Here is a 23,583-nt window from a genome sequence, read left to right as displayed (position 1 = left end):
ACCCCCCCCCCCCAAACTATATAGTCCAACTCCATGATCGCACTACAGTGGGGAAAAAGGACAAAAACATTTTAACATGCCTTTTTCTCAGCCAGGCAAATGCAGATGACCCGTGTATAATCTCTGTCAGGCAAATGCAGATGACCCGTGTATTCTCTTCTCTCTCTTATACACACACTATATATATATATATATATATATATATATATATATATATATATATATATATATATATATATATATAAATAAATAAAGGAGAGCCTCAACTAAGACTACTTAATTCAGATTCCCAAAATCAATACTCCCACAGATTCCCAAAAATCAATACTCCCATCCATCCATCCTCAACCTCTTTTCCCATTTTGCACATGGGGTCAGGGTGTCACTTCAGCAGTGACAATCTCGGCCAAGGTTTACACCTCCAGGTGGCTAGCCCTGCCATGGTATTTCATTCATACCACACACACACAGCCAACTTAGAGTGTCCAATCCACCTACTGCATGTGTATGGAATGTGGGAGGAAACCTAACACCATGAGGATACCCACGTGACCAGAGGGAGGACATGCGGACTTCACACTGAAAGAAAAGCAGAGTGCAGCAAAACTGAATAAAATATTTCTCACTGCTAAGTGACAGCTTCAGTAAAATTAAACTTAAAACATTTGTGCTGTTGAGGCAAGCCCCCCCCCCCCCCCCCCCGAGGCACAGGGCCTTGACTAGTGTATACATCTCTCTTTCCTGAGGCTGTATGACCACGGAATTGAAGTCCTTCAACATAGTGGCCTGTCCCTTGGGGAAGACTTGCTAAAGCATTTAGTTAGATAAAATACTTCTCCCTTCACTTTTATACCTTGAACCCTTACCGGTGCTAGTGAAGGTTTTCTATGGCAAGCATGAAAGCAGATGAGTACTGGTAGTCAAGGGAGACCAAAGTAGGTCCTTACTACTGCTTCCAGGCAAGCTTATTCCACTAATGGACAGTCTGGGTAGACTTTTGTCTTTCACTGCCTGCCGCAATCACACAATATCATAGGTGTAAACGGACTTGGAGCTTATTACAGAGTATACTTTTAAGGGCCGATGTTTGGATTTTTGTGGCGCACTTCAAAACCCCAGTGTCTGGAAACCACAAAAGACAATCTGCCTCAGGAAGATATAAAGGCCGTTTCAGATAGAGGGTACACATTCTTTCAGAGGAAGGCTAAAAACATTGTAAGAAAATGAATTTCCCTTCATTTTCTCCACCTTTGTTGGTTCCGATATGGACAACTGTCTTCTTACAATTACTCAAGTGCAATGCAAATTTGGCACCATCTTCAACATTAAGTAGGACAAAATTGGCAATGAATGTAGGTCTTCTGGTGCTGTACACCCTTCACCTCAAAGAAATCTCTTTCCTCCACTTTCAGAGCTCAAGCAACCATCAAAAATCTGGATGAAAGTGCTTCTCCACTGGACATATAACCTAACTCCCTCCTCACCTGCATCACTTCTTTGATCCTCTGTGCCCAACTGCTGCTTCCCTCTCATATCTACTACTAAAATTCATTCAATTTCTACTAAAATTAATTTAATTTCTACTCTAATATTCTTTAGATATTGTAAGAATCAACAGTACTATCTACCTTTTGTGATTACTCTGCATTTGTGAATTTGTTCATTTGTTTTTGTCAAATCTCTCATCTGGGCTGTGCCTGCACAATGATCTACAATGATGCACACATACCTACTGCATGTAATACACTATTTTATCAATCTGTCAAACACACCCAAGTCTTTACTAAATATCTTTAATACACTTTTTGTATTTGAAATGCAGAAATGGTTAGAAGTTACAGAAACGTTTATTAACTCAGACCATTCTACAGCTAAAGCTTCTCTGGCACAACTGGGGGACCAACTGCACTCAGAACTGACAAGACAAGTTAGAGAGAAGAGTGAAATACTAGACAGTTTTCCCCATTACCCAGTGAACACCTTGGCATACAAAGCGGACATGAGACTACCCATATTAGCAACTCTCACTACAATATGCTGCCTTTCAGTGCATATTTTCAGGTGTGTACCTAACAGGCAAAGGCCTGAAATCTTTTTTTTTGCCACTCCTTTAAGGCATCATTTCTACCTACAGACTTGCTCGGATATTGCTGGGGCAGGTCATGGATCCTAAAGGCTCAACCATATCTTCTTCTGTTTGGGTGGGTCTTTAAATAACATATCCACTTCCCTGACCTGCCTCCCATACTTGCTGCTCAAGTTAGACTGCAACTCCCTTCTATGAAACACTCCTCCCCTAGAGTAGCAGCAGTGATGATCCCCTCCCTCCCCACTTAGGACAGGCACTCCCATCCCTCCCTGCTGCCCAGTCACGTGAGCTGCTAGCTGAAACCAGATCGACTGGGCTGTAGTTCAGACTATCCCCCTACACCACCAGAGCAGGGAGAAAGTCTGTATCTAGACAAGAATGCAGCACAACTACAACTCAATAGCGATCTTGAAATGTGTTCCACATCTCTGTTCTACAGCCCCACCTCACATATTCGAGTTCCAAACTTTTAAGAACCACAAAATAATGCAACAAATGCATCTATTGCTACAGTTTTCTTTCAATCAGTCTTAAACACTAACCATTTTCAAACAGTGTTCTCCTCAGATTGTGCACAACTTTCACAGATGCAAGAGGCTTCATGTATACAACCCATGACAGGACCATTTAATACTAACAAATATCAAAATGCAAACCATACCTGCAGAAACCAGCACGACTGCAGTAAACAGTGCCAGTTCTTCCTCTGTCAAGCTCAGGTTGTTAAGCTTCTCACTAAAGTCAAACATGGAGTTCAGGAGATCGCCCATGCCCATCTGCCGCAATTCTTCCAAACTGTACTTTGTCCCACTGATAAACTTCACAGTCTGTTCTTTCACATTGAACAATGAAGCAAACCGCACCATAAGAACCTGAAATAATGGTAAAATGAGATTAACTAAACCATCTTCGACACATTAAAGAAATTGTTTCACTAAGCCAGCATTAATGTGAAAATTTTCTCTCATTCCAAGTTGTCTAAACATTAAAAACAAAAAAAAGCAAAGGGACATACCCAGTCATTAAAATGACCTACTTCCATTTTTGCTCGCTTTTCTGAAGTAATTAAACTTGCTGCAGTTTCCTTTTCTACTTAGTCCCTCAAAACTGCATGCTGCTGCTTCCATATGATCACTTAAACTCTTCCCTGTAAAACAGTATGCAAAACTTTCGGCTTCCACACTATCTGTAAACAGATCTAATGATCATATCTAAATCAAATGTTTAAAAATCTAAACTGAATAAAACAGAAACAAAAGTATAATTCACTCACTGTCATCTAAGAAAAAAAGGAACAAAGTCAAATGACTCTACAAATATCCTCCTTTCAGATGCATAAACAGCTTCCCATGTTGTAAAGTGTATATATTATGAAAACTCTTTACACCAAGCTATTGGCAAACTGCTGGCGGGAAAAATAAACAAGAGGATTCAAGAATGCTACAGCATGGCTGAAGCCAGTAAATCATTTAATAGCCATGGGTGTCACACAAGTAAACACATGCACCACTTATATCTGGTAAGAAGGTGATCCACCATGTGTAACTAGGACCGATTCTGCACACATTAGGACCACCTAGCAAGTATAAATATTTCTAGGCTGCTTGAGAACTCACCCCCTTTTCCATCATGCATACTTGGGTGAAGAGGAAAAGGGAGGCTGCAGACCACCTATATCAAGAATGGGAGCTGTGGACTTGTGTTTGGATATCCATGAAATGAAAATATAGTCAGGGAAGAAAATACAAACAGATTTATGCCTTGATGGTTAGGAAAGAAAACCAAAGGTCTTGGGTGCAAAATTTGACTGCAGCCATCTTAGAACCAATTCATCTTTTTAAGCCCAAGAATCACAGGTAGTTGCTATGCATGTGGGCTGGGAGCACAATTTTATAACAGCACCACAGTACTGTATGGGCAAGTAACTTGCTCGGTCACACAGTAGATAAATGGAGGTTCAGGGTTTCAAACTCTGGACTACAAGCATCAGCTTGTTTATAATTTTACTTCATTCACTATTTGTTAACCATGTAGGTGGGTTAGTCAGTTGACTTTCAGCCACAAAAGATGAAAACCTATACTGCTGCATTTGCTTAATATTAGACATCAATAAAAATAATTTAAAATTTTTCATAGAAAATTCAAATGGAAAAAATTTAAATCACTGAAAACATTTTATAAGGCAGACCAAGCTTGTACAAAAGGTAAACACAGAAAGTAGAATCTCTCGGAGTAATAGTATATGTAGAGGAGAATAATTTGCAGCGGTATACAGAATTTGAAAATATTGGGTTGTTCTGAGATGGATCACAATGGGTTTTTCCATAAAAGTGACGCAAGGGCACATGTACAAGAAAGATGTTCACCACTGTCCTGAAAGCACTTGCAATTCGGACTTTTAAGATGATCTTTCAGTCTAGTTTTGAAACCATCCAATACACCCTGCTTACCAAATTAAATAGGGAGAGGATGATATTGCTGGTTCCAGTTGAGATTTTACCTTTTTCAACTACTGCTGTTTTGAAACATGGCCTAAATCACAGTGGCTATTTCTCCGACTACCTCCCAGTGAAGGTTTTATTGCCTAAATGGCAACTTTATTTTCAGTAGAGGGCAGCAGCATCACAGGTTAGTGGTTTTAAATATAGCGATCAACAGGAAAGTAGTGCCATGCTTACAAAATATCTGCTACGAATTACAACTAAAATAACATTCCCATCAAAATTACACACAAGGATGGCATGTTACGGGTGTTTACAGGTGGATTTTGATAGCAACGTATCCAAAAAAGTGCAATTCAAACCTTTAAGACAAACATTTATACAACAACAACAAAGGAAGCAGTAGTTCTGGGACAATCCTTCACAAAATGCTCACCATTAAGGCAATGAAAATGGTGGCAACAGAAATAGCAAGGCCATAAAAAACACCCCTCATCTCCTCAGACACGAGCACAGATTATATCTGGATTACATGAGATCCATTTTATATCTGCCTGTGTGGACTTGTCTTTCACACTAGAGCCTCTGAAGCAGGAAACAGCCATGTTTACTGACTTTTGGCTAGCATACTAACAATGATGATTTACAGTACCTTGTGATAACAGAAAAATGCAGAGAAGTAAAGAAGTATACCCTCTTCCTTAGTACTTCTCTTTTGTATGCATCTGCCCACCTATACTCTACAAAAGTATTGTCAACTTGTATGAACTATAAAACTTGAAATTGGTAATAGTAATACCATAGAAAAAAAGATGCAAGAAAATGTGCATTGTTCTACATGGCATATGCAGCGAACAAGTTAAGAGAAAAATCTACAGCACGTTTTACTGAAATAAGTCAGAAAGGACCTACTTCTGAAAATCTTAGGAGCATTACACGAACTGTAACAAAGAACTATGGGACACTATAGTAAACAACCCATTATCCAACGTGGAACTGCAACAACCACTCAGATGATGCAATAAAGCTGAGCAACCCAGAGAAGCACGTTGAGTACATCACAGCTCAACTGTTATGAGTGGCACATAGACAGAGCCCCGACCAAGACATAGCACTAGTATTGGGCCATAGTTGCCAAGGGTGTAGTCCTGCACCCATGTTTCAAGTGTCCACCAGGAATCAAACATCTGCTTTTTATCTAGGCCTTAAACTGTGTGGCCATTGGAAAAAAATAAAAAGAACCTGGATGATCTCTCACTTTAACACGGACCCGACTGATCTGGGAAAAATGACTCTGGGAAGTAATATCTGCCCTTAAATATCCCTGACCTGTGCTGTGCTGGGTGATTTCAGAGACTGCCCTTTGAACAAGCTGAAAAGCAATGTGCTCAAAAGTGAAGTTATGGCCAAAGAACTGGGTACACAGTCATGCCGGAACCTCAAGTCATGGCCCATCTTAGGGTGGAAGCTAGGTGTGCTTCTGGACCCTTTATCCACTGAGGAGGTGAAAAATACTGCCATGAGCTTGAGCTTTAGTCAATGACACACCAAACACCAGCAGACTATTTTAACAATGCCATGCCTCCAGAACAACAAAAGTGCTACCTAGTACCATCCCCCAAACTATCAGTGATGCAAAGTGCAAAGCACTGCTGCATTGGGGTGGATCCCTACCTGAAAAATCCTGTGTGATACTAACAGGAGTGTAGAACAATTAAAAGGTAAGGAAAACCCTACAGCTTCTTCCTCTGCAAATGGATGGCGACATAATTAATCCAGTGGCACTTATAGCTTTATGTAATTAATCCAGTGGCACTTATAGCTTTATGTAATTAATCCAGTGGCACTTATAGCTTTATGTAATGTATTGCCTTGGACAGAAGCAGACAGTTCCACTGCAGGGAAGTAGTCAGAAGACCAGAGAGGCGCTTGCTAGGCACATGGCCGGCCTTAGGCATAGGCCAACTAGGCGGCCGCCTAGGGCGCCGGTCTAGCAGGGGCACTTTTCCAGTATTTATCTGGTGTAGGTAGACTAGGATGGGGGCACCAGGTGATGAGTTGGGGGGCGCCATGGAGCCCTTTTGCCTAGGGCACCAGTTGACCTAGGGCTGCTTAACATATGTAACTTTTTTACTGACATGCTGCAATTAGAAAGATGAACAAAACTTTGCAAAACAGAAATTAGTGCATTGTATTAAGTCAACATATGACAGTGTACACCAGCACTGGGTATGCGTGTCTTCATGCATGGAAGCTTCAGAGAAGAAATGCAAAACTTCTGACTGCTGAAGGAGTAACCCAAATGTCGACTCAACAAGGAGGACCTCCAATGTTAATTCTAAGCATTATACTGCAGGTTAAGAATCCAGGGATGGTGAAACTACAGACCGTCTTCTCCTCTGCAAACCTAATGTGCTCCTCAACATAAATTACTTGAGATCACTGTCAATACACTTTTGGGTGTTTTTGGTAACAATACTCAACAGGCTGGGTACTTTTTTTTTTTGCGGGGGGGGGGGGGGCATACCATCTTACTGATTTTGCCAGTAGGCCCTCAATAATCCAGTATTCTAAGAGGAAGAGGTTCAATGGCTGTATTCAGTAACAATGCAACAGAGATTTTAGCCTCATATTTCCAAACAATCCATTTCTAAACACTCTTCCAAGATACAAATAATCAATCAATTTCCATAGATGATTTTGTAAGGGGAAGAGGGACAAGGGATCACCTCTTCGGGACTGTGCATCTAATGGGACAATGGAGCAGCCTTCCAGGTATCAAGTCCAAGCCAGATGATGGAAGCAACAATATGTAGTATGTACAGCAAGCCCAGGCCCAATACGTAGTACATATGTATGCATGCAAGTCAAGCCCAAACTCATAGCAAATGGGTAATAACGGCATAACTGATAATGTCCCCCTGTGGCGAGAACAAGGGCCCAATACCAGTAACAGAATATTTCCCACGCCCATCACACTGCTCTACGCCAACAGCTCCCTACTCCCTGTGAGCAACATGACATGAAAATAAATTCAGGCCAGACAGACACCCTATCCGAAGCGATGCTTACCTCAAAAGTTCCTGCCTTGAGCAACGTAACTTGGTCATGCTGGCATAGGTCTCGGAATCCAGGAATATGTTTAGCGAATTCCACCACTTCTCGAACTGCAGGAGTGAAACTCAGTGAGAAATCCTCCCAAATTTCCTGTGCCGTTCTGCCACTTCCTGCATGAGGATTCATATTCATAGGACAGGCCTACAGACACAAAACACAATGTGCAAAATATATGAAATCATGAATTTACAATCCCTTCTCTAATGAAATTTTAACACCAACATATGCTTTGGCTAAAGAATATTATTAATACCTACTGGACTGGAAAACCATCCACAAAATCATAAACCATCATGTGTACCATTTCATGAGAGGAGATGGGGGCACCAGGAGAACACACACACACACACACACACACACACACACACTTTGGTAAGTTATGTTGGGTTCTGTTAGGACTACTGCAGGGATAAAGCAGCTTGTTTACGCAATGATTAGGTAGCTGCAACTAAACACTGCTCCTATAAGGAGACACCAGGTCACCAGAACAAAATACTCATCGACTACCCCCCTTCAACCCCTAATGCACAAGCTAATTTCTGTAAAATAAGTTGGCTTTCTTTTTCAAATGGCCAGAGTGATGACTGCCGAAATATTTACTACCAAATCAAAGAAAACAGAAAATCCTTTTGTTAAAAATGCAAAGTAATTACTGTACTAAGCTCTACTGCTGCTCTAGAATATACAAACTTATTACTAAAAGCTTGCCACATTTTAGCAGCAGGTCACGTACCAGAAGCACATCACGGGTGCTTTTCCAAGGACAGCCATTATTGGAATCTTCAACAGTCTGGCTCAGATTATACGTATTACTGGGGCACATCCTATGTCCATTACTTGTGTTCTGGTGACAATCTGTATTGAATCCATTGGTCTGTCCACTCTGAAAGGCCTGATGGCGACCTACTTTCATCCCACAAGTACCATTTTTATAATTCACATTGCTGTCATGGTAACACATGGCTTCAATCCCATTCACAAGATAACCACTGCCATAATGGCCATTTTCCCAATTGTCCACTTCAGCACAAGTGACCAGTGCATGATTTGATCTATTTGCCAACTTCTCATGAGCATAGATAAAGGTCTCTTTGTGAGCCCTGGCTATTGAGGTGATCACTTCCTCCATCTGAAAGTCTGGATTTGTATAGGGAGGTGGGGTAACTGGCATAGGACAATACTGATACTGCTGCTGAGGAGAAGGCGGCTGTGGGGAATGCTGTAGAGGTTGCTCTGATCGGGAAGGCATGCGGGTCTGGAGTGACTGCTGTCCTGAAAGTGGAGGAACAGCCTCTCCATTCAGCTGACTGTTGAGTTGGTTGTTAGCCATGTTGTTCATAGCACTCTGCATCTCTGCCAACATCCGCTGCTTCTCTCGCTTTGGAATCCGGCCAAAACGGACAGCTGTGGGAAGACAAAAACATTTGCAAAGAATTATATCCAATACGATACACTTTCTTCTACAGACCTGCCAAAAATATCAAAAAAACATCCTAAAGACAGTTTGATTTTAACAGAGTTCTGTTACATTTTCAATTGCAAATTATACAAAATATGTATTTTATGCGAATAAAGCCAAACAAGCTGAACTTACCAAAACACAAGTTAACCTAAATGTGCTCAGCATTTTAAACAGTTTATCATAATCAAAAAACAACAAATGACTTGCCACTACCACCAAAAATGTCCAAAAATCCAAAGACAAAAAAAATGTATTAAAAGGGGTACCTTACCATCTCTGGACATGCCAACAGAAAGGCATTTTTTGAAGCGACATTGTTGGCACCGGTTTCTGTTAATTCGCATAATGGAACAGTTCTCGTTCTTTAGGCACTTTTTGTACTGAATATTCTGCTGGATGCTTCTCCGAAAAAAACCCTATAGAACACAAGAAATTCAAGTGTTAACACAGTGCATAAAATATAAACAAACCAGAAAGACTTTACTAAAATTATCTACCCTTGCTTAATTTTGCAGGTCTGTACTTACTACAACAGGAAAGGATACAGGAAGACTGTTGAGCAAACCCACCTCCACAGAGCATCTAGCCAGACCTGATATAGTGGGGTTAATGTGTTCATCTAAACAACTCAGTCTCTGTCTGCTACAGACATTTCCAGTCCAACTGGCTAAAGTGATCATTCTACAATAGACATATTGCCATCTTTCCAAATGATTCTGAGCTCAGTCTCACCTCACCAAAAAACATGCCTACCAAGTAATCCCTAGAAGTGAATACTCTGCTATGAAGAAAGCTTTGTTACACTTTTGCTGCATTCTGACCAATTCTCACCGAAGCTAGTCACCTGGAGACCCGCTGTGGTGAAAAACTTGGGTACAGTCAATGCACAGAATTCCCTCACATCCATACAGTTGTCAGAACAAGTGACTGCTCGTTTCCCTCTGACTAGCAAACATCTTTTCTCTTGGTAACATTCTTTGCAAAAAAAAAAAAAAAAAAGTCTCCACTGGTACAAGACAAACAGAATTTCTCAAGCAACGCTCTTACAGTCAGGCATTGACTACACACTTGTAAATCAAAATCTGAAACAGTATTATTCATTGCCTGATTTATCGTTATTAACCTTAAAATTAAGATATTTCTCTTAAAACTGCAATTCTTTTCTGCTGTACTGCTGCACAATGCATTCAGAACACAAGGCATGGTGGTGGCAGTATCATGCTTTGGGGTCGCTTTTCTTCAGCTGGAACTGGGGGCTTTAGTCAAGGTGGAGGGAATTATGAACAGTTCCCAATACCAGTCACTTTTGGCCCAAAACCTTCAAGCATCTCCTAGAAAGCTGAAGATGAAGAGGAATTTCACCTTTCAACACAACGACCCCAAGCATACATCCAAAACAAAAGAATGGCTTCAACAGAAGAAAAAAAATTAAACTTTTGCAATGGCCCAGACCTAAATCCAATAGAAAATCTGTGGGGTGACCTGAAGAGGGCTGTACACGAGAGATGCCCTCGCAATCTGACAGATTTGGAGTGCTTTTCCAAGGAAGAACGGGCAAATATTGCCAAGTCAAGATGTGCCATGCTGATGGACTTGTACCCAAGACTGAATGTTGTAATTAAATCAAAATGTGCTTCAACAAAGTATTAGTTTAAGGGCGTGCACACTTATGCAACCAATGTATTGTACAGTTACTCCCCCCAACAGTTTTTTTCAATTGAATTTTATAGGCTATAGGTTACATTAAAGGTGGGAAAAGTTTTGAAATGATTTATTGTGGTCTCATTTTTTTAGATCACAAAATTTTTTTAACAGGGATGTGTAAACTTTTTATATCCATTGTGTGCGATGGAGATATATTACACACACACACACACACACACACACACACACACACACACACACACACACACACACACACACACACACACACACACACACACACACAGCATCCAACAGCTTGTTCCTCACCTACCTGGAGAAAACTGGGCAGGTTACATCAAGGAAAGACTAATGGTCACTAATTTTGGACGGGTGATTGGGACATTAGAAAACTTTTGCCTGTATCAGGACTTTTTCTCAAAAAAAAAAAAACAAAACAAATGCTTACATGTAAATACACAACTAATCTACAAGTACCTAAAAATAAATAATCAAAAATTAACCATTTCCTGGGGACTCCACAATGCAGAGGGATAAAGCACTAATTGTAGTCCCAAAATCCTGTGTTTGAATAGTGGGTCCAAGGGACTGAAGGACCTTACCAATGATAGATTAAGGTGAGCTGCAGACATGAGACAGTAAAGTCTCCTTCTGGTAGGCCTGGGATTATCAGCTGACAGCAGTAGAGTATAACCAACACTATTCATTCTTACACATGATAGGCCATTTGTCAACTGGCAACTGCCTCTTTCAAGACAGAAATACCCAACCATTGCCATACTGGTCGGGCAGGCATAAAAATGCCCTCGACCCCCAACAAAATATAATCACACACCCATCTACAGACCTGAAACCGTTAAGTATCCCTTACAGTACTCAAAACCTAAAACAGGTGAACTTCTGGAATGCTGTTAAGTGGGGATAGGTATTACTCTGTGTAGATCAAGTAGATAATATTCCTCCTCACCTTGCATCCTTCACAGGCATGAACCCCATAATGAAAGCCAGATGCAACATCTCCGCAAACTTTGCACAACAGGATCATTCCATTTAGCTCTGCAAAACAAAGACAGAAAGTTAATGAACACAGACCAAAGAAAGGGTTACATCAAAATGGACACAGACTTTAAAGAAATCCCAACTAAATGACATGCAGAATCCAGTTTTATGATCCATTCAGTACAATGTTACGTGATCGTGCCTCTTGAAACAAGTTAAAAAAGTTTTAAACAATCTATAAAACAACCCCCCCCCCCCCCACAAACTTGTTAAAAAAGCATACAGGATCTCAGTGGATTTGCCCTACATCAAAATTATTAAAGCATGCTAATCCAGTGTCATGGAGGTAGAACTTCTGTCTGTGATGCTAGTGACCAGACTTTGGTTAGCACCTTAATTTCCAGGGATGGAAAAATGAACACAAGGCTGACTGGCCATGGGCCTCCAACTCCTAACTTTACAACAGAAAGGCCTAGCTCATGGAGGGTACACTCAAAGCAGGCCAGGTAGACTAGAGCAAGTGGGAAGTAAGCAGACCTTGCCAAAGTTTGATCATCACTTCAACTGGATGCTTTCGGGAGGTGGGCGGCAAGAATGGTGCACTAAAGATCCTTATGGTGCCAAGGTGCTTCTGATAGCAAGCAAGCCCCACGAACACCACCACCAGAGAAAAGTAGCAATTGTAAAGGCAAGACAGTCAATACTCTTGGGGGGGGGGGGGGGCACCCAGGCAGGCTAGTGGGACATAACTGATGGTCAGGAGGGCTGTCGAGTCGTAGCAGTAAATGTTATGCAGGTGGAGAGTAGAGGGGTACACATCCGAACAAAAGCTAGACTGCATAAAAAAAAAATAAATGGAAAGGGACTCGATCCCCCCCCCCCCAATTAAAAAAAAAAAAAAAAAAAAAAAAAAAAAACACAACTGTGTGTATATATGTGTTATATATATATATATATATATATATATATATATATATATATATATATATATACACACACACACACACACACACACACACACACACACACACAAAAATGGACAGAGAGTAAGAAGAGGAAGAATTACTTGTAATGCTGTTGCTCTTGCTTGGAGACACTCTGTTCCCTTCATCAGATATCTGCAAGTTGACTGGTGAGCCTCCAGAGCTGCTGGAAGACGAGAAGCAATCTTCTCCTGATCCGGAACCACTGCCATAACTTCGGCATTCCTGTGAAAGTGAGCCATTTGGTGAGGGTGGCAAGGAAACGGAGTACAACTGTGATGCAGACTGCAAGCTACAGTTGGAATTTTCACTGTACAACGAGACTGGGCTTGTTCTGCTGGGAGACGATCCATTCAGTCCAATGTAAGTGATCACACCTCCTGAAACAAGTTAAAAGTTTGTAAAGCTAAAGTATAAAACAGCTTCCAAGTTGCTAAACAAACCTCCAAAATTATTAAAGTCACCTTTCCTTTTCCAACACTCACTCTAGCACAGATCTCAATTAATCCAGAGATGTAACTTTACCATACAGCCAAAAAAGTGCAGAAAAAAAAAAAAAAAAAAAAAAAACACCCTTTAAAGGCTTGCATTTTCCCCACGAGGCTGTGCAAATGAAGTCAGGGAGAGGAGCAGCCACCTCACAGCACACTCAGGCAGAAGACACAACCAGCCAGCCTGCTGAGGCCTTTACATGATCTGAGATCATGAGGAGGTGTAAAGGGGTTGGCTACAGAAACTCCTCTTGGCCCTCAAGCCACTGTTAAACATCCAAGTCAAGGAGGAAAAGGAGTCACAAAAGAGCTAAGGTACAGAAACAATGTCTTGCTGGCTGGGATCATAAAAATCAAGATCTTCATCTCCATCGTGTCAGGCATCATAAAAATCAAGACCTTGCATGGATCTCAACCGTGTCCTCCGACAGACACTGGACATGAGAGGCACTTTCAGATTTATTAACTAGAAAAAAATTTACCACCACCATCCCATCTTTCATATTTTGTCTCCGTATACTACAGGATTATATAACTGCGGAAGTTCAGCAGTGCAATACCCTAGGGCAACATATCCCTCTATTTAACAAACTTAAAACACTAAACTGTACCACATCTCAGAAGCATTTCTTGGTTTCTCAATCCCCTTTCCAATTGGCTAAATTAGAAAACAATATAAAACCTATCTTTACACTCCAGATTGCTTGGGGGGGGGGGGGGTATCTAGGCTGCATTTATGGATCCAGACTTCCAGAACATCATGCAAGGTATTACGCCTAAAACCTTTAGAAAACTAGGCCATTTCAGTTCTGGTAACCTATGCACACCACTCTTCACAGCAAACGTTACAAAAACACATGCATCTAGTCACTCCACAACATACACGCACAAGCATCAACATATGACACTTAGGACAGTAATTGCTGTTTACTGTTATTCAAGATATCTTCATCCACGTGCTAGCAGCATTCATGTGCCACTGATTTTACCATCACGTGGACAAGCATGGAAAAAACACATGTAAAGTAGCTGCAAGGTGCTCATCACATTTCTGCTTCTTCTGAAAGCTGTATTTAATTCAATTTCAAACATACAAACACAAACCCTTTGTTCAAGCTACAAATAGTTTTATTTGTTGGGCTCCAGCCAACAAAAACAGGTGGCATGATGTAGCCACTTGACAGACTGTACCACCCCGAATGCTCTTCAACCACAGATCTAGGGTAGTTTGAATAAATCAAACAGAATTGAACCAGATAAACTTCTAAAAATGTTTTTGATGAACACTAAACAAGGAAAATTAAAACATTTACTGTAAGTACAAAACATTACACTATATTATAGCACAATCTCAAAAAAACATGCATAAGCGAATATGTTTACATATTCCAACTTTAACATTTAACAGGAAAGTCCGACTTGGAACGAGCCAATTTTCAGTGGAGGACTGAGAAGAAATGCTCCAGAACCATGTCTTTGTAACAGTGCTGCAATATCCTAGGGCAACATATACCTCTATTTAACAAACTTAACACTAACCTGCATCAGATCTCATAAGCATTTCTTGGTTTCTCAATCCCCTTTCCAATTGACTAAATTAGAAAACAAATGATTTTTTTTTCTACCCAAAAACTCTGGAAAGCTGCATTTGGATAACTGACTCTACTGTACATTATTGAAATAGCCAATCAGTGAAACAAAACAGTGATACTTTAGTACTGCATTATATCTCAAGCCAACTATATTGTCTACAGATACAAACATTGCATACAATTTTGCTTTTCATGTGCTTCCATTTACAAGTGGCTCATTAAAGACACACAAAGAAACTGTTCCACTTTCCACATCTTTATGGGCCTTGAAGAAGCCTTCATTCTCATTTGTCTAACAGCCGATCCCCTTTAGGTCATAGTGAGGCATGCATAAACACACCTGTAGAAGCAAACCACAGCTAGGCGAGGTTGGTCTGTGTTTGAGGGGATGGCCAGAACTCAGCACACATTGACCAGCCTGTAGTGGGAAAGAAAATCCTGTCGGCATGCATCTATAAGGATACTCCGAAGTCGACTTTAAATGAATTGCATCAGAAGCCTGCATCGCAAATAACCTGGCAAATGTTTTAGAAAGCATGAATGAACTCTGCTTGAAATTACATGCATCCTGCTTATTGTTTTAATGCATCAAATAAACATCTGCATTTTCTTTACAAATTGTGAACTATGAATTCTCAAAAAATGTTACATTCTTTCATCACACACACTAACAGTCAACCTGGTTAAAGTGTTACACATCTGCAAATTAACTAAGAAAAATTATCTTCTACACTTCTAAGATACCCAAGCATGGAAAGGGATTGGGGTACACTTCAGAAAGAAATTCATATCACTTCAATGGAAACATGCTAGACTCTGTCCTTGTCAAACATTTAACCCTCCCATGTAGGAAAGGGGTTCTGTTAACAAACCGTTACATAGCTCATTCAAATCCTGCCTTCTTTTAAAACATTATTCCTCCTCCGCATGTACTGATCCCACACTTCCCATTATCTTCCTATGTAATTTGTTTCTCCCCTTTTCCTAAAGATTCCAATTTCATGTATTGCTCCACCCCTTTTCTAAAGATTCCAATTCCAGATATTTTATTGCATTGGTTTACCAGGAAAATCCACTGGGCCTAAGAAAGCCCATTTTCAGTGGGGACCCAAGGAGAAATGCTCCAACAAGTACATAGATACAGAAAAAGAGAGAGACATTAACTGGTACAGAACTAGAAACAGTGTAACACTGAGATTACAGCAAGAAATACAGAATATAAACATAAAAGCAGGAATGAAGCTGGTTTGATTACAGTAACGTATTAAAGCAGGAATTTAGTTGGTTGCCAAATGAATTCAGAGAGGTATAAACAGAGATATATTAATCAGTATTATTGTACTACTATCAACAAGTGATGAAAAAAATAAATATGGAGAAAGTATCACCAGTCACTAGTAGCAAAAAAAAGCATAGGAGTTCAGTTATAGAGCAGGTAAATTGCCAGGAAGAGTTGAGATGATTTTTCAGAATTTGTTTGAAGGTGGTGGTTGCTGCATGTCTTTCTTATAAGAGGAGAAAGTGAGCTCCATAGTATGGCGATGGTGAAAAAGTAGGAGAGCTGACCAGCAGGAAAGGTGGGCTTTTCTACTTTTAGACGTAGATGATTTTCAGATCTTAACTGCCTGCTGGGTTCAAGTAGAGAGTTGAAAACAATCTGTGGGTCTGCAGATTATTTTGCGTGCTGTAGTTAGCTGGGTGAATGAGAGATGGTGGGGGGGGGGGGGGGTTCCAACCAGTCTACTTCAGTGAATTACAGTGGTGGGACGAGAATCTGGCCTTGGTGGCAAATTTAGCTATTCTGCTGTAACACATATCAAGTTTGGATTTTGTAGAATTTTGGATATTAGTGAGGAGATCTAGGGAAGTGGTTTTCTTAGGGGTAAAATTGCTAGTTTTTTTTTTTTTTTTTATTTAGGGCAAGATAATTGTCAAGCATTCAAAATTCAGTAGAAGTGAGGGCATTCTGGGTGACATGCTGGAGCTCAGAGCTGGAATTTGCAGTGCATATTACTACTGTAGAGTCATCAGCATACTGGATTACTGAGCATTGTGGGAGAGTGGAGTGAATGTTGTTAATAAAGATGCTAAATAAGAGAGGACCAAGTATAGTACCTTGGGGTGGGTACCCCTGTGAAAGTACTGAAGAAGGGAGAGTAAGACTGTTGCCATTTGGAGAATTGCTGCCTATTGGAGAGATGGCTATTAAACTAGGGTAGGTGGATGGAAAATGTTATCAAAAGCTTTGAAGAGTTCGAGGAAAAATGAAGAGATTATTTTACAAGAATCCTGTGCCAGTTAACTGTATCAAGGAAGGATAGGAGGGCGGTAGTGGTGCTGTGTCCCGGTCTGAAACCATGCTGAGTGGGTGAAAGAATTTAATTTTCAAGCAGGTGATTGAGGAGTTTGGCATGGATGCATTTTTCCAGTACTTCAGAAAGGGGTGAGTTAACTGCTATGGGTCGAGGCCACCTTTGGGTAAGGGGAAAATGAATGTTTTTTTTTCCCCAGATGTCTGGGACAAGGGATTCTTTAAATCGATCTGTTAAAAGGAGTATGCTGATGGGATAAGCTACAGAGTTTGCAGCTAGCTCTCTCTGACTATCCTCGCTACTTCTAGTAAAGTTGGGCTTAGATTTTAATTTTCATTTTCTAGTAACTTGTTTTTTTTTTGGTAGCTATCATAATTAGACCCAGAAATTCCTTACTATGTAGACAATTCTGATTCTGTATCGTAGCTCAAAAAAATAATGTCCTTAGTTACACCAAAGTTACGCACCCAGCACCTCCAACAGAGGAGCCTGCAAGGAATTTTTAGTCTGCCAACTTATTACACTCCCATAAGATAATGTTCCCAGTTACCCCTTTCTTACCAATCACACCTTCAACATTTGCTGTCTTACCCGAGGAAAAATTCTACTTGGAGGTATAAAAAAAAAAAAAAAAACCTATGTAAACAATTCTAAACAAAGATCCTAAACCTTCTAAACTTTGCTGCATATTTATTTTACATTTTTTAACTGGGAAAGACCACTGGACACAGGTCCCTTTTCAGTGGCGGCCCGGGCAGAAAAGCTCCACATATAACCAATAAATAAGATCACTATTGGTACAAACTTTATATAATTTTGACAGACAGTGAAACAGTACATCATTATAAGAATCACATAGTATTTGGGATATGTGGGAGGTGTACACACATCCCCCAATGTTTCTTTGTGAATTACTTATCTAATCTCTCTTACCAATCCTTTCTAACCTCCTGTGACTGATTCTTATAGTTATCACGCAATATTTTATATGCTCTACTAATTACCCCTTTCTTAACAGCAGCTTCTGTTCTAGAAACTCTGATAACCGTCCTTGATAGAGACGGCAATCTTGAACCTGCAGTCCAAATAAGTTCTTGGTGTCATCCCATTTTATAACCTTTCCCCCCTAGCTATTTGCTCCCAGTACCTTAATTCCTTTGCAAGGTCTCTCCAATAAATTCCAGGCCCCTCCTGCCCATTGTCTGAATCCCCAACTACAATTATCCCTATGAGCAGAATCTCCTTTCTCCAGTCCTGTGTTGACTTGGTTCATAGCATACTTTCTGCTACTTTATGAGTACAATATTTTGCAGGATTACTGTTATTCTCTTTAATCCACGGTGGTGCAACCGTAGCATTGTTGCCTCACAGCGAGAGGTTCTCCCATTCGATTCTCGGCTGGAGTGTGGAGGACTGCCTTCTGTGTGGAGTCTGCATGTCCTCCCTGCAGTTGGGTGGGCGTTCGAAATACATGTGTAAATGGGCGTGCCTTCAGTAAAGACTGAATGTTGAGATGGCACCCCGGCGTTCGTGAAAATCTACTGCCAAACAATTAGCGGACCGGAGTTCCGCTGTGGCGACCCCTAACCAGGAAAGCCGAAAGACAAACAACTGTTATTCTCTTTAAAACGTCTGCATCCAAAATCCCACTCTCTCCTTGTTTCTTGAACCCCCCCCCCCCCCATTTCATCATCATCTCTATTCTGAATTATAGTTTTCTGTTTGTGCTCTGTATGGGAGCCTTATTGGTTTCTGCTCTGAAATACCCCTTTTAAATCGGGTATAATTCCAATCCTCCCTGTTCTACTGAAGCATAAGCATTCCAGTCCCCCACCCCTTTTTTTTTTTAAACACTTTGTTCACTTCATTAGTCCCAGTAGGCTAGCAGCCTCTTCAAAAAACTGGTGAGGGCATTGGTGAACAACTTCCACTCTTTTCCACAGCTGCTCTATGATTTTACATGCAATTACAAAATGTTAGTATGCAACCTAGCTGGGAGATGTACAGAAACAGTCATTTTATGTCAGATTCTTGCAAAACTGCTCTGCTTCCTCATGGATTAAAGTAGTTTAAGTTTAGTTTATTTTTATTTTAAAACAAATGCACTTGAGAATTAGCTTCCAAATCCATGTTAACCTACCATGAATAATACATTGCTGCCCCTCACCCTACAACAGTCTGTCTGAATTAACCACAATACAACTGCAGTGCAGGCAAGGGCAGCTGGCATTACAATGAGTACTGCCTATGGAAAAGGGTCAGAAACAGGAGCACTTTATTTCTCAAAACAAATAATCTTCAGATATTACACCCCATGCATATAATTGTAAAAATTATTTACACACTATATAACAATGGCAATACCCTTAATACTATTTATGAAGAAAATACGTAAAATTTAGCACTGGTCCTCATTTAAGGACAAGCAATGCGCTATAGTAGTAGGAGCCATGAAGCAGGAGCAGGTTTCTACCCCCATCATTTGAACAAGGCTGCAATCAATACCCAAACAGATTAATTTTCTTAATTCAATATTTTTGAATTAAATTCAGGTACACGTGTAACAAAAATAAAGCAGTTAAGAATCCGTCTGAACGCTTAAAACATGCACATCAGAATAAAATTGGTGGAAAACGTGCCCCCCCCCCCAAACACGTATGCGTTTGGATGATAAGTCTTGGGTTTTGTATTAGAACATTACCCCACCAGAAACGCAGTAGCAAGGACCGCCGAGCACTCTGCGTATTAATTTATTTTGCAAACTGTTTTGAATAAACTTGAGAAAACCATCCTCAGAGAAAGGAGTATGCTAAACATTGTATTTCAATACATAGCTTTTTCTCCTTTATTTGCTGGTACCGGGATTTCCAATTTCCATTGATCAAAAGCTTCTATGTATTACATGTTAAATAATTTGGCAGAACGTGTACTTACACAAATGGTATACCTATCCAAACAGATTTTTATCCATTATAAAACAACGATAGTATATGCTGCATTTATACAAAAGTATTACACTGAATTACAATCCTTTAAAGGGGGGGGGGGGGTGAACACAAAATGTTGCACGTACAAAATCTATTAGTCAGACTTAAAAATCCAATTCTGAAAAGGTGTGGGGTGCGAGTGGCGACCTTTCTGGAAGGTCTTTTTTACTGTATTTACTTAATAGTTCCACTGCCTCAAAATATTGCTTGTTGCGTTATCTCCAGAAAAAATGACTAAATAAAGGGGGTTTGCCCTCCATACAAAAGCAATTGCTGCCAACATTATAACCAAAGAAAAGTGGTAGTGCACGGTTAGGTGTATGGACTGCAAAACGGGAACTTGCGGATACTGCCCTTCTGACCCCGCTTCTTACCCTACAACCCAGTGGTTAAGTACAAAGTGACAAAGCAAGTCAGACACCCAAGGCCATGCGCGCTTTCGACGGTGCACTTATAAATGTAGAAAATGAGAAATGCATTTAATCCGTTTTACATATCGTATACTAAAAGCTGTAGTAGCTCTAAAGAGAATATAAAAAGCATGACGCCCATGTTAAAATAAAAACGGTCAGAAAGTGAATATTCACAATTGAAATTCACCATGTCACTGTATAATCTGCATGGCTCGTCACTCAGCCCTATCAATCATATATGCCACGCCCATTCATTGGAGAAAAGTGCGGCGGTGTAATGCTCTAATACAAAGCTCAGTCTCGTGTTCCATTCCAGCAGCAGTCTGCAAGAAAATATCAGCTTTAGTTTATCAACATCAAACGAGATTAAGCAACAAAGTGGGATACGCTAAGCCTCTCAATGTAAACTGTGCTCTCAAAAACCATGAGCATGGGCCCCAACAAGTTCTGATTACAATATAGCCTCGAGTTTCACGTTATTTAAGAACTGTAATTTTCAAATTCTGCCACAATGGCACAACTTTTAAGAAGGACAGAAGAAAATTAGATACGTCCCCGAGGTTGTCTACCATGTATCAGCATTTAATTAAAACCAAATCAAAAAAAAACTGCAAATCCGTCATTTAGGTACACACTGCACTAAACAAGCAGCACAACTCATGACGGCTGTCAAAGGATGTCCCAGACACAGGAAGAGTCAAAAACTGACAGATCGCTACCATAATATTTTATTCGCAGCCACAAGTCAAACATTGCGCAATACTAGTGTCTAAAATGTTGGGAGTATACCATCCAACCTCACTGAGAAGAACATTCCTCATTTTTGTCTCTTAAAAAGTTACTCACACAGAAAATATATGTCACACATGTGGTACTAGGATTTTTTTGTAACCAGCGTATGTGATTACTTCATTTAATATGATTCAGCGAATTTAATATAGCATATTTAACCATTCTGTGAGTAATAACTCTCAACCTTCCATCTCCAAAATAAGGAACACACTAGCCGTCATACTGTGAACACCTACTAACGGCTTAAAACCAACGTCAACTAAATAGGATGGTTTTACTTATAATATTTTTAAATGAATTAATACGATTCATCTATAATTACCATGCGTACCGGTTAAAATCCTAGCACTGAACGTGACAGATCATTTTAAATGTGGAACTTGATGAACATGAACTTTCCTCGTAAGGAGGTACACTTGAGAGGTATGCGCGAGCTGAATAATCGTTACAATGAGCACCACATTTTAGCAATATGATCCATGCCACGACTAGGTGACGTTTCTCATTTTAGCGAGGGAAGATTGCTATGTGTTACAGCCTAGTAGTTATCTTTACTGACAGTTTACGTAAAAGGGAAAAAACAAACAGCATCTCACCCGATTCCACCTACCATTTAACACACTTGAACTGCACAGAAACCGGCGATGTCACTAGGTATCACGTTGCGTTGTTCCACGTGCGCCTATGACTCGTGTCTACCCAACGAGACAAGGCGTTCAACAACCCTCGAGGGAGGACTGGACTCCTCCCCCTTACTGTCTGAACATCCCGCCCAAACACGCGGCTCTACTCTTAAAGTTGCCTGCCAAGATCAGTTCTAAGAGTCACAAAGTAATTTAAATAAGAGTTATAGCTAGCCTTTAATATCACAGCAAATGTTTTGTTAAACGTCAAAATATGCATTTCCCAACGGACTCACTTCCCGTCAAATTGTATGCCTTTAAAGTAGTAGTGAATAAGGAGTGGCGAGACGGCCTATGCGACAATATGCAAATATCACGTCCTTAAAGTCAACCAATCGACAGTCTGCGGTAAGCATGAATGAAAACACAATGCACATGGCTAGACTGGGAATGCCATGTGAGCCTATACAGCTGCTTGAGCAGGACGGGCTGGAAAAATTACACCTGACTCAAAGTAGGTCAGACAGCAACCCACCCTTATGAATAATTGGGAGAAAAACTTCTGCTATAATTTAGAAGGGCAGACATTACAGAGCATATGAACCTTTACATTGTAAACTATTTCAAAATCAGCCATGTATTTTTTACTGCATATACAGACGTACAAACATACAGTGTCACCAGACCCTGATCCCTCCTTAATTAAAAAAAAATTCTAATAATCAGTGCATGAGGAGTTGCACGCAACCGATTACTACAGGGATTGCCCCCTCAATGTCAACGAGATGCTGGTGACCTTACCGATCCCATACATCAAAAAATGTTTCATACAAGAGACAAACAACCGTTGCGTATTAAATTCAGTCTCCATTAAGAAATGCTTGTCTCCATGAGTACAGTACAGCTGACATAAATCACAACATATTTTTCTTACCTGTATTGTTGTTGGTATCTATCGTTGTCATGCTTCAAAGTGTCAACCACTCTCATATACAACACTCTTATTTAATAGCAACACCTTGATCTTTTAACCTCCGCTGGAATTTATTCGGCTCGATCTTTTCCGTGCTACTCTAATATGCAATCGTTTAGCTGTAGTAAACAATTCTCATCCACAATTTAAAGACCTTTCCAACACACTACTGCTCTTGACATTCACAACAGACAAATGTAACAACTGCCTCTGACGTGCTCTGTGAACTGCAATTCGCTTAGCTGCCAGGTTCTGTCTTTTTTTGCTATTTTATTCCCCTTGGAAGTGACAGGGTACGCATGCGCCACCCTCCTTAGCAGCTGCACGCGGCTTTGGGGGAGGGCCACGTGTTTCCTGGGAGCGCCTCGTGTCCCAGTGACACACTTTCTAAAGACAGCGCTTAAGAGGCAATGCGCGTGCGTGGCCGCCCACGGGTATGTTTTTTTCCCTTCGTATCTGAAACTGCAGAAACATTCTGCAGTCTGTAGTTTATGTGTTAATGCAGCTGTTGGAAACACATTACCCAGTCTTATAATTTATATGGCGTCTGCTGCATAATATTTTGCACTACGAACCTGCTGTTTATTTAAAGAGGAGATAGTCTACATCCATACCTCAGGCCTGTCCAGGTTTCCGCAGAACGTCCA

At 40.5% G+C, this 23,583-nt stretch overlaps 1 protein-coding gene across 1 annotated transcript in view; it reads right to left on the bottom strand.

Annotated features, from left to right (window-relative positions):
• NR1D1 (nuclear receptor subfamily 1 group D member 1) overlaps positions 1-23,280 on the bottom strand; it is a 28,892-nt gene extending 5,612 nt beyond the window's left edge. The window contains exons 1-7 of the mRNA XM_044055028.1: positions 22,898-23,280; positions 12,837-13,133; positions 11,739-11,827; positions 9,381-9,525; positions 8,381-9,051; positions 7,603-7,788; positions 2,751-2,961 (exon numbers count right to left, since the gene is read on the bottom strand). Of these exons, the coding sequence (XP_043910963.1) occupies positions 2,751-2,961; positions 7,603-7,788; positions 8,381-9,051; positions 9,381-9,525; positions 11,739-11,827; positions 12,837-13,133; positions 22,898-22,928 (1,630 nt within the window). The 5' untranslated portion in view covers positions 22,929-23,280. The remainder of the gene's footprint in view (positions 1-2,750; positions 2,962-7,602; positions 7,789-8,380; positions 9,052-9,380; positions 9,526-11,738; positions 11,828-12,836; positions 13,134-22,897) is intronic.
• Positions 23,281-23,583: the final 303 nt, after the last annotated feature.

The sequence above is a fragment of the Protopterus annectens genome, chromosome 13.part0 (assembly GCF_019279795.1).
Source record: "Protopterus annectens isolate FY-2018-M chromosome 13.part0, PAN1.0, whole genome shotgun sequence".
In the NCBI taxonomy this organism is placed as follows: Eukaryota; Metazoa; Chordata; order Ceratodontiformes; family Protopteridae; genus Protopterus; species Protopterus annectens.
This window is presented reverse-complemented; position numbering and strand designations above follow the sequence as displayed.